At 35.8% G+C, this 12,688-nt stretch overlaps 1 protein-coding gene across 1 annotated transcript; it reads left to right on the top strand.

The window, feature by feature from the left end:
- The first annotated feature begins 974 nt into the window (after positions 1-974).
- On the top strand, positions 975-1,427 carry LOC125370620 (uncharacterized mitochondrial protein AtMg00300-like). Its single transcript, XM_048376908.1, has one exon. It carries the CDS (start codon positions 975-977, stop codon positions 1,425-1,427), a length of 453 nt encoding a protein of 150 aa, XP_048232865.1.
- The last annotated feature ends 11,261 nt before the right edge of the window (positions 1,428-12,688 follow it).

Genomic DNA, 12,688 nt, shown 5'->3' with positions numbered 1-12,688 from the left:
AGAATGTCAAAATCTACTTAAGTGATAGAGCACCTTAATGTCTTGAATACTCTATTTTCTTAGCTCACATCTTTGGGCTATATAAAATAGAGTCACAAGAACGTGCAAAACTTCTACTCCAAAGTCTACCTGATTCGTATGATCAACTCATTATCAGTTTGACAAATAATGTTGTTACTGAAATTCTAGTCTCTGATGATATAGCAGCCCCTATTCTTGAAGAAGAAAATCGGCGAAGGAACAAGAAAGACAAGCAGGCAGGTTCACAACAAGTGGAAGCCTTGATTGATGGTGATGAGAGGGAGATCAACAGAACGTGGCCCAAATAGGAGAGTCACAATCATGGTAGATCAAAATCAAAAAGTAAGAAGAATTATAAATGCTACCATTATGGTAAGAAAGGTCACCTGAAGAAGGATTGTTGGAGTCTGAAGAATTCCAATCCTTAAGGGAATGTGGCATGCACTTCAGATGATGGAAATGTATTGTGCTGTGAAACATCAATATCAACTAAGAGTAGGAAAAGATTTGCTGATGTATGGCTTCTTGACTCAGGAGCAACTTATCACATGACCTCTCGAAGAGAATGGTTTCATCATTATAAACCTATGTTAGGAGGATCTGTGTATAGTTGTGAAGATAATGCCTTAAAGATCATAGGCATTGGAACCATCTGGTTGAAGATGCACGATGGTACAATCCGCACTATTCAAGGAGTGCGACATGTGGAAGGACTGAAGAAGAATATGTTATCTCTGGGACAGCTGGATGATCTTAATTGCATCATCAAAGTTCAGAAAGGAATCATGAAGATTAGCCGAAGAGCACTTGTAATTATGAAAGGAGAAAAAGTTGTTGCTAATTTGTATATGTTTTAGGAGGCGTGCAGAAACATCGGATGCTTCAAGTAGTTCGAAAGTCTTTGGGACAATTTGGATGATCTTAATTGCATCATCAAAGTTCAGAAAGGAATCATGAAGATTAGCCGAAGAGCGCTTGTAATTATGAAAGGAGAAAAAGTTGCTGCTAATTTGTATATGTTTTTAGGAGAGACCGTGCATGAAGCAGAAGCATCAGATGCTTCAAGTAGTTCGAGTGAGAGATTTGCAATGGTGTGGCATCAGAAGCTTGGACATATGTTTGAACAAGGCATTAAGGTTCTTGCTGAGAAAAATCTACTTCCTAGTCTCACAAAGGTGTCATTACCCTTTTGTGAGCATTGCATAACAAGCAAGCAGCATCAACTACAGTTTAATACATCCAATTCTAGAAGCAAGAATGTTTTAGAATTAGTTCACTCTGATGTATGGCAAGCACTGGTTTCATCACTAGGAGGAGCTAAGTACTTTGTGTCCTTTAAAACTTACAAAGCGCGGGTTGAACTTGATTCAAGCAATAAGATCAAGTGTTTGAGGACAGATAATTGAGGAGAGTACACAGGTAATGAATTTGATAGCTTTTGCAAGCAAGAAGGCATCAAGAGGCAGTTCACTATGGCATACACTCCTCAACAAAATGGAGTGGCAAAGCGGATGAACAGAACTCTGTTAGAAAGAACTAGAGCAATGTTGGGAGCTGCAGGCCTGAATAAGGCATTTTGGGTTGAGGCAGTTAATACCGCTTGTTATGTGATTAACCGGTCTCCATCTACAGCAATTGATTAAAAGACACCGATGGAGATGTGGACTGGGAAGCCAATTGATTATTCAAACCTCCATATATTTGGAAGTCCTGTGTATGTGATGTATAATACCCAAGAAACTACAAAGCTGGATCCAAAATCTAGGAAGTGCAGTTCTTGGGATATGCTGATGGTGTGAAGGGGTATTGCCTGTGGGATCCCACTGCCCACAAGGTTATAATCAGCAGGGATATAATCTTCTTAGAAGATAAATAAATTGAAGGGAGAAGAGGATAGCACTTCAAAAGAAAATTCAGAGACTACAACTGTACATGTGGAAAGAAAGTCTACAGAAGAAGATTCTTCTGAAGCAGCACTAGAGCATGAAGAAGAAGAACCAGTCGAGTTTGAAGAGCCAGCTGAGTCTGAAGAGTCAGAATTTGGAAAGGGAAAACGTACAAAATTTACACCAACCTGGCATAAAAATTATAATATGGGCAGTAAGAAAGATAATGTTATAGGCAGCAATGTTGCATACTATCTTCTAATTGAGGAAGGGGATCCTTAAACTTTCCAAAAAGCAATGAGCAGTTCAGATGCATCTCAGTAGATGGCAACAATACAAGAAGAGATGGAAGCTCTGCATAAGAACAAGACTTGGGAACTTGTACCACAAGGAAGAAAGGCCATTGGTAACAAATGGGTCTTTAAGATAAAAAAATAGCAATGATTAAGTGGAGCGGTTTCGTGCAAGATTGGTGGTGAAAGGATATGCTCAGAAGGAGGGGATTGACTTCAATGAAATATTTTCCCTTGTGGTCCGATTAATAACTATTTGAGTAGTCTTGGCGATGTGTGCTACATTTGACTTACATCTAGAGCAGCTAGATGTGAAAATAACTTTTCTTCATGGAGATCTTGAGGAAGAAATTTATATGCTCCAGCCAGAAGGTTTTGAAGAAAAAGGAAAGCGGAACATGGTTTGTAGGTTGAACAAATCTCTATACGGTCTAAAGCAGGCGCCAAGGTGTTGGTATAAGAGATTTAATTCCTTCATCATGAGCCTTGGATACAACAAACTTAATGCAGACCCTTGTGCATATTTCAAGAGGTTTGGTAAAAGTGATTTTATTATCTTACTGTTGTATGTAGATGACATGTTGGTAGCAGGCCTCAACAAAGATCATATTGAAAAACTAAGAGAACAGTTGGCTAGGGAATTTGAAATGAAGGACTTGGGACCAGTAAATAAGATTCTAGGGATGCAAATTCACCGAGATAGAAACAATAGGAATATTTGGCTTTCTGAGAAAAATTATTTGAAGAAGGTCTTGCGACGCTTCAATATGCAAGATTGTAAGTCGATTTCTACCCCACTTCATGTTAGTTTTAAATTATCATCCAGTATGAGTCCTAGCAATGAAAAAGGAAGGATGGAAATGTCTCGAGTACAGTATGCATCAGACATTGCACATGAAGTGTGAGTAGTAAGTCGGTACATGGCGAATCCTGACAGAGAGCATTGGAATGCTGTAAAGAGGATAACTTCAGATGTTGCATTGTGTTATGGAGGATCAGACTTTATTATCAGAGGATATGTTGACTCAGATTATGCAGGTGATCTTGATAATTGCAAATCTACTATGTGTTCACTCATTTTTGGAATTTGCTGTGGCGACATCGACAACATAAGTAGTACCAGCTACACAAGCTAGTAAGGAAGCAGTATGGTTAAAAATGATAATGGAGGAACTCGGTGTGAATAAGAGCATATTCCTCGTTGCGGAGTGTGGTTAGAGTCTTGCCATCTTGCAAGGAATCCAGCTTTTCATTCAAAGTCAAAGCACATACGAGTCCAGTATCATTTCTTTCGTGAAAAGTGGAAGAGGGCACTATGGATAAGTAGAAAATTCATACTAAAGACAACCTAGCAGATTTTTTGACAAAGGCAGTTAACACTGATAAATTTATTTGGTATCGATCCTCTAGTGGCTTAAGAAAAGCATAAGCAGCATGGAAATGTAAGGAAGAAAGAACGATGTGAAGATTTGATTGATCCTTAATCAGATCTTCAAGTGGGAGATTGTTGATATTTAGGGAGTTTGTATTTCTCCCACATTACTAAGCTATTAAATTTGAGGAGTATCTCTCCCACATTGCTAAGTTAACAATCTTGAGGTACCTTCCAAGTCTATATAATAGAGGCCTCACTTTGTTATTCATTCATTCCAAAAATAAGAGAAAAATATTAGAGAACTGTTAAGAAATTATTTTTCTTCTATTATAAAGAGAGAATTTTAATATTTTCTCCTTTATAAATAGAAAGATTGTAACTCCTATTATTTTCTTATAGTGAAATTCTTCTATCCTTGCTCGTGGTTTTTATCCTAATTTGTTTAGGAGTTGTTCATGTAAATTTGTGTGTTCTATTGTATATTTTATTTTTCTTTATCTTCATTGTCACGACCCACTGGGGGCCCGTGGACTTTAGGAATGGGTGGGCTTAAGGCCACCGAAACCCGTAGTAAGCCCGACACTCACTGATTTAAACAAATCTCATCTCAAATTAATATTATTAAAGCTACAATTTATCTTAATAGTTACACTTTACAAAATTACTTCGGTCTACCAGAAAAACTAGGCGAGACCCGAAGCTCAGAAAATTTACAACTAATACATCTACTATTACTACTGCGGAGAATCTAAGATTTACCAATTTACATACCAAATCAAATACATCACCATGATGATGAAGGTCAGCATCGAATAAAAGTCGCGGGGAGAACTAGACGACCAAATCTGAAGCGAGTAAAAATGTAAGGCTGTTAGTCTCGAGAGTGAGTTAAAATTAAATAATCTGGGGACTATTGCATTCTTCTCAGAAAACATAGATTATTCAAATCAGTATATCAAACCATGCTCGTAAATTCAAATCATACTATAATCATACCCTATTACTTTCTTCACAGAAAATATTAATCATTCGAATCAATATATCAACCATGTACGTAAATACAAATGACATTATAATCAAATACCATAATAAATAAATAAATAAAAATATATATTTACTTTTACGGGACGAGTGGCTCGGTAGAACCCTAAACCCCAAAATCTAGTAGCCATTCGACTCTCTTAATCCAATAAGACTGGCGCCCAGAGAGCAAGCTCGATCAGGTCCTTACCTCCAAACTGAACACTTGAATTCCAAATAAGCTACCAGAGAGCATCGCTCGATCGGACCTTAACTCGCAATCGCGAACTCGGCCCGAGAGCAATGCTCGATCGGGGGCGACAAATCCATAATAATCTTATATCCATGATCATTCGGTGCGCCGCCGTCTGATGTAACCATCGGCGCGGCTATTCTACAAGCCACATTTCCAATTTGCAATCATCACATATAATAAATATCATTATCCGATGAACTCGACAACACATCGAAATAAAGAATAAAAATTTAAGATAAAACAACGTGCAATTTGTGAGGGGAAAAATAATAACGTTTGTCTTATTATAACATACTAATAATAATATTTATATTATTTCAAATATTAATAATAAAGTGAAATCATTTATTTTACGATACTAATAATCATATTAAGCACAAATTCTAAATAGCATATTAAAATCGGACTATGATACTCATGAAAGATTAAATGACTTTAACTCGCAGGGTTTGGCGACCTCCTAGCTCGCTCAAAGGCCTCCAGAGTGAGGCCCGAAACCGAGAACTGACAATCTAGTCACGGAAAACAATTTATCAAAACGATGAAACAATTCTGATAGATCTGAGTCTAGATTAGGATAAGAATCTCGACTCGGAGAATTCTACCGAGAAATCGAACCTCCCCTACAACACGAACATTAGCCCTCAGAAAGCGGGTCCAGGACCCGCCAGGAAAAACACTCCAAATGCTTAACGATTTAAACAATAGGAGTCGTCCCCAAACTTATTATTTCCTCACAGACACACATACAAGGTAGACCGAAAGACAATTATTTTGACTCACAAAAATCATCAAATACTCAATATAATCCAATAGACACAATTACACCAAGAATTTCTAAAATTAACGGGCCAAGATAATTCACTCAGACGCCTCGGTTGCCCTGATCTTCTACGATAGACTACACCAAGATCGGCAGATCAAGAACACCCATCGGACTCACATGCATGACGATCCCCGCTTTCGATTATCCGATCCGACACCCGATCATTCGGAGATTGCGATCTCGGCCGTCCTATGTGCACAGCGGCTCGATCGCCACAAGTATCTTTATCGCGAAGCTTGAGCCGAGGAGAGTTGGGATACGTCCTCCGATCGTCCATCCTCATGGATCTCGCGGGAAAAACCCAAAACGCCTACCGCCACCATTTTCTCTCTCCACGGATCTTGCTTTAAATACCAAGCTTATCATCAACACCGCTTGTAACAAAGCCGAGGAGAGGAGGTCGATCGACCGACTCCGCCGCTTACGAATGCCGGAGCTCTGCCGGCCTACGATTCGACGCCGGCCACATACGCTGCTGCTCCGGCTACGCTACCATTGCCTGCACCCCATCACAATGAAGCCACCTTACTTGACCACGTGCCGCAGCTTCCTCCTCTTCTCTACCATCACCCTCTCTCTCCCGATCTACTTTTCTCTCTCCCAGATCCATTCCTTTCAATACCGACATTTGACCCCTGAACTTTTCCTTATTACAATTTGGTCCCTCAACTTCTTAATTACTTACAATTCCATCCATCAAAATTCCAATTTAACCCCCAAAGTATCCTTTAGCCTTTCAATTAAGCCCCTAACTATTTAATTTGGGCCAAATCCAATTATTGAAAATACACAATTACAAAAATACCCCCGAATGAGCATATTTATTTACGAAAATACCAAACTCACAAATTTCCATTAAACCCTCACAAAAATAAAATTATACTTTTAATCCTTATTCCAAAATAATCCTCCAATTAAATCCTATACACAATTAAATTAAATAATCAATTTCCAACTCAAAATTTAATACTACTAATCAATTATAATACCGATTTTCTCAAAAAAATTTTATAAAAACATCCCTTACAATTTCTATCATAATTTTCCAATATATAATTTTATTTATATAAATATGCATTTGGGAAAATTTGAATAACCAAAATATAATCATTTCTCAAATAATTTACTTGAATAATTTCTTAAAATTTCAAACTAATTGGGTATAGAAAATAACTCATTTATTTGATTAATATTAAATTTTTCATTAAATCATTTCAAATTAAACCCAATAATAATGAAGCTAAAATTAACTTAAATAAAAACTCATTATTAAATATATAAAAAAAATTCCGAGTGTTACATTCATTTTTTCAAATTATTAGCTGTGATTTTGCTCTATCAGGTTCATTTTCTTCTATAGTAATGACAGAAGAGCAGAAAATGGCTCGCAAACACTAGCCACACTAGCAAAACTAATATCCATAAAATATATAAAGTAAGATAAGACTTTAGCATCACTCGGAACCGGGATGCAATATGTATTTAATTTAGAACCTAATATTTCTATATGAACCAATTTCCAGTAAGCCCACAATAATAATGTTTTAAGTAGTTAGCAGTCCTTAGAGATGCTAGGTTTACAAATTTTTATGATTCTTTATTAGGTACTGTCGAGTCGAGCCTCAATAAAGGACTAATTTCTTTCAATTGTTTTCCAAACATTACAATTTCATTAAATGATAAAAATTTTTTAAAGAGCATTATTCTTCAAATAAAGACACATAATTATAAAATGCTTGAAGGATTTATTCCGATAGCATTGATTTTCAAAATACATTACAAAGCCATGATTTCTGCTTTTGGTTCAAAACACAAGCTCCATTCACCAAAAGGAGAAACCTTATTCCTACAAACAGATCTCTCCAAATCCAACGCAACTATTCCAAAAACTATTCAATGGAAAGATATCACTCTTCCAGAAGAATGGATCCTTGAAGGTGCAACCCAACCTCAATCACCAAGCAAACAGCGAGGCAATACAAATCTCAAAAATATAACCCAGTTTTCAGATGGAAAAGTAAAGCTTACATTCAACAGGAAATCAACATCTTCTAGATTTTCTGATGATGACTCTTCAACATCGACCATAGGTATTGGAAGGGTATCAAAAATACCTTATGTTATTTATGCTCCTTACAAAGAACCAACTCCATCTCAAACACAATCCAGATTTTCAACATCTGATATACCAAGCACAAACAACATACTACAGAATGTTGATTACCAAAGCAATATTCCTAGACCCGTTTACAATGAACCAAAGAAAGAAGATGAGGATATAGAGCTCGTCTCTACCCCCCCTTCACCATCACCATCTGCAATAACACAAAATCTTGAAGCAGAGATCAACATGATTTCAAAAGATTTTCAAATTGATAAAAAACTTTTACATTAAGATTTCTATTCAAAGAAAAACTATTCTAAAAAACTTTGGTTTTTTAAGAATTTTTTACAAGAAAAAGACAGTATTCAAGAAAGATACTATCAATTTTGCATTCAAAACAAAGTCCAAATCAAATTTTTTGATTGGTTTCAGATTTATTGCAAAGAAAATAGTATTCTTTATCCTTTCAAAGAAAAGCTTATTAGTCCTGTCACTGTAAGAAATAAGGCTCCAAAATGGAAGGTTGGGAAAAACCAAACCATCCAGTCTGAACATCCTCCCCTTAGGAAGATAACTATTCCTTATGGAGAGAATGAAATAGAGGCTACACCTTACAAATTGATAGGAGAAGATCTTGAGAAGAATGTCAAGAATATTGTTCAGCAGAACAATTTCTTGAATACCTATCTTAACACAATAGGGAAGTAGCTTGTTAGGATAGAAAGCCAGATCCAAAAACCTCCTATAGTCTTCACCTCTCCAATCCCTAACACTGAACATCCAAAAGAGACAAGCCAATCAGAAAAGCTCAAAAATCCAGTCTTCAAACCCTACCAAATCTTAAAGCCTAGCCAAGACCAATTTGAAAACCGGTTTGCTAGGCGATCGAAAACGACTTAGCAAATTAGCAACCTCTAAGTCTTCTAAAAACCTAGTGCCAGATACTCCACAAAGCAGTAGGAATATCAGTGCCATAAACCAAGCCCAATGCGATGAATCTAATGATTTAGAGCTCGAAAGTGTCACAGAAAAACTCTTCAACATCAACAGATTGGGATGGCAAGCCCCTAGATTGACCTGGCATACTCTTAGGAATACTGCTCCAGATCTAGGAATAGAAAATAGGAACAATATCCTAACCCAATCTAGATTCAATGCCTCTTCCGTCTATGAATGGAATAAAGATGGGATGTCAGAATACAATATTCTTGGTCTCTTACAACAGATGACCATGGCAGCCAATACTTACAAAACCCAAAGCGGTATCTCTGATAAAGCCATTGTCGAACTCCTCATAGCTGGATTTTCTGGCCAGCTTAAAGGATGGTGGGATTACCATCTCACATAAGCACAACAGCTCCAAATCCTAGGTGTCATCCAAACCACAATAGAAAGGACCCCCATCTTAGATGAACTAGGAAATCCAATTGAGGATGCTGTGTCAACCTTAATCCTAACGATTTCCCTCTACTTCATAGGAGACCCTTCTCTTCTGAAAGATAAGAATGCTGAACTCCTTAGTAATCTAACCTGTAAAAAGCTTAGTAATTTCCAAGCCTACAAAGACACCTTCCTGACCAGAGTCATGCTTATGGAAGATTCAAGCCAACATTTCTGGAAAGAGAAATTCTTAGCTGGTTTACCTAAGATACTAGGTGAAAGAGTTAGGAATACCATAAGAAAAGCCCATAATGGTCAGATCCCTTATGATTTCTACACTTATGGTGAATTAGTGAGCCTTACACAGGATTGAAGATATGCCATGACCTTAAACTTCAAAGGCAACTCAAATGGGAAATGAAGAAGACTAGGCAAGAACTAGGTAGTTTTTGTAACCAATTTGAGTATAATCCCATAGAGCCTTCCCCTACCTGCAAAGGAAAATGCAAAGAAGAATTTTCCGAATCTTTTAAGAAAAAACGTTTTTTCAAAAATAGGACTCCCAAAAACAAAGAGAATTTCTACAAAAAGCCATCCTCTTCTAAATTTCTAAAACAAAATTCCAAAAAAGATTTTAGTAAAATTACTTGCTATAAATGTGGCAAAAAGGGCCATACTTTAAAGTATTACAAGTTTTCCAAAAAACTCCATGAGCTCCAAGTAGAAGATGAAGTTTTAAGCAAAATTTCAGCTCTTCTTGTTGATTCCTCCGAATTAGAATTTTCGAATAGTGAGGAAGAGTTTCAAATTGATGAAATTAAAACCTCATCCGATTATTCTGAATCAGATTCCGAATGTATTTCAAAGAATATTAATATGCTCACTAGGCAACAAGAAGCTCTTCTTGAAGCCGTCAAGCATATTAATGACCCCCCAAATCCAAAAACAAGTTTTGAAAGAAATCTTAAAAATTGAGACCCTTGTCCCCTCTTCTAGTAAGAATACTTATGATCTTACTATGATCTTGGATAAAGGGAAAAAGCTAAAAAACCCTCTTCCTACCATTCAAGCACTTCAGAAAGAAATCAAAGCAATCAAAACTGAGCTAAAAAATTTGAAAGAAAAATAACAAAATGATTTCGTTTTACTCCAAAGCTTGATTCTCAAATAGAATAGTGATTCTGATTCTGAAGAAGAAAATGATTTTCAAAATCTTGAGGTTTCTGAAAGTATTCCAGAAAACTTCATTAACGTTTTAAAGGAAATTACCTCAAGAAAATATTTGATTCAAATAAAATTCATTTTCCCTGGTGATTTCCAAATAGAAACCATCGCTTTATTTGATACAGAAGCATACCTCAACTGTATCAATTATGAGCTGGTTCCTAAAAGCTATCATCAAGAAACTAAAGAGAGGCTTACTTCAGCCAATAGTTAGGATTGCGGGAAAAACTGAAGCTGCAATTCTAAATAATAATATTGCTTTAAAAATATTTTTATTCTTACAAAAGATCTTCAGCAAACAGTTATTTTGGAAACTCCTTTTATCAATTTAATTACTCCTTTCAAAGTAACTACTGCTAGTATTATTTTTAAAGCTAAAGATTCAAAGATTATTTTTCCTTTTATAGAAAAACCCAAAAAGAGAAATCTCAATCTTATTAAAGCCCACTCAATTAATAATTTTGAGATAAATGCTTTGATCAAAGGAAAACAAACCCAACTTTTCCACCTGAAACAAGATATGGGTTTGAATCAAATGTAAAATGATTTTGTCCAAAGAAAAATCTCTGATTTGCAAAAGAAGATTGAAAATGAAGTTTGTTCTGATCTTCCTAATGCTTTTTGGAGATGAAAACAACATATGGTAGATTTACCATATGAAAAAGATTTTTCTAATAAACAAATCCCTACCAAAGCAAGACCCATCCAAATGAATGAAACCCTAGAAAGCCATTGTAGAATAGAAATAAAAGATTTAGAGCAAAAATGTTTGATTACCAAATCTAGATCCCCCTGGTCATGTGCAGCTTTCTATGTCAACAAAAATAGTGAGATAAAAAGAGAAACACCTAGGTTGGTGATTAATTACAAACCTTTGAATAAAGCCCTAAAATGGATTAGATACCCAATTCCAAACAAAAAAGATCTTCTTCAAAAGCTTCATTCTGCTTTTATTTTTTCCAAGTTTGATATGAAATCGAGTTTTAGCAAATCCGGATTCATCCAAAAGACAGTACAAAATCGCTTTTACAGTTCCATTTGGCCGATCTGAATGGAATGTAATGCCCTTGGATTAAAAATGCTCCTTCCGAATTTCAAAAAATCATGACTGACATTTTCAATCCTTATTCAAAGTTTTGCATTGTCTACATTGATGATGTGTTGATATTTTCAAATTCTCTAGAGCAACATTTCAAACACTTGGAGACATTTTTCTATGTTGTTAAGAAAAATGGTTTAGTGGTTTCAAAATCCAAGATATCTTTATTCCAAACAAAAATTAGATTTCTTGATCACCATATCTCCCGGGGAACTATCATCCCAATTGAAAGGTCTCTAGCCTTTACTTCAAAGTTTCCAGATAAAATTTTAGAAAAAACACAATTACAAAGATTCCTTGGTAGTTTAAATTACGTAATGGATTTTTATCCAAATTTGAACTGTCTTGCAAAACCCTTTCATGATAGGTTAAAGAAAAACCCCCCTGTATGGACCGATGAGAATACAAAGATTGTCCAAAGCATAAAAAAGCAAGTTTCTGAAATACCATGTTTACACCTAGCTGATCCATCTGCATTCAAAATTGTTGAAACTGATGCATCAAATCTAGGATATGGAGGGATTCTTAAGCAAGTCCAAAACAACAAAGAATGTATTGTCCAGTTTACTTCTGCACACTGGAATGATACATAAAAAAACTATTCAACTATCAAAAAAGAAATTCTTTCGACAGTTTTGTGCATTTCAAAATTTCAAAGCGATCTTTTAAACTAAAAATTTCTTTTAAGTATTGATTGTAAATCTGCTAAAGAAGTTTTACAAAAAGATGTTCAAAACATAGCTTCAAAATAAATTTTTGCCAGATGACAAGCCATTCTTTCTTTTTTTGAAAGATTTTCCCTCCAGGATGGTATTTCAAGCCCTGGAATATTTCAAAGCCTCAATCCTACTACCAGTCTATCCTTGAGGTAACTGGTTCTGCAAAGTTCAAATACTTCAAAAAACACAAAGACCATAAAGATCCCGCATATTCCACATGCACCATACAAAGAATCCTCCACCCTACAGATTGAGGAATGGATTTACACTCATCAAGACTTTTCCCAACTTCCCTCCAAAGAACCTACCCATCAAGCCTAAACACTTCTTTCAACTATTGGGATTACCAACAAGCTTGGTTTGATACCTTTCTTCTTCAAAACGAAGGACAAAACCATTCTTGGCTTTTCTACTTCGATACAAGCTCAATCCAAACTTCAAAGATCCCCTATTGGTTTAAGTAATGGTGGAATTTTTATGGCAAT

Source organism: Ricinus communis, chromosome 7, assembly GCF_019578655.1.
Source record: "Ricinus communis isolate WT05 ecotype wild-type chromosome 7, ASM1957865v1, whole genome shotgun sequence".
Classification (NCBI taxonomy): Eukaryota; Viridiplantae; Streptophyta; class Magnoliopsida; order Malpighiales; family Euphorbiaceae; genus Ricinus; species Ricinus communis.
This window is presented reverse-complemented; position numbering and strand designations above follow the sequence as displayed.

Bases quoted from the DNA above. Each gene is read 5' to 3' on its own strand.
- LOC125370620 (XM_048376908.1), top strand. From the start codon at position 975: ATGAAGATTAGCCGAAGAGCGCTTGTAATTATGAAAGGAGAAAAAGTT.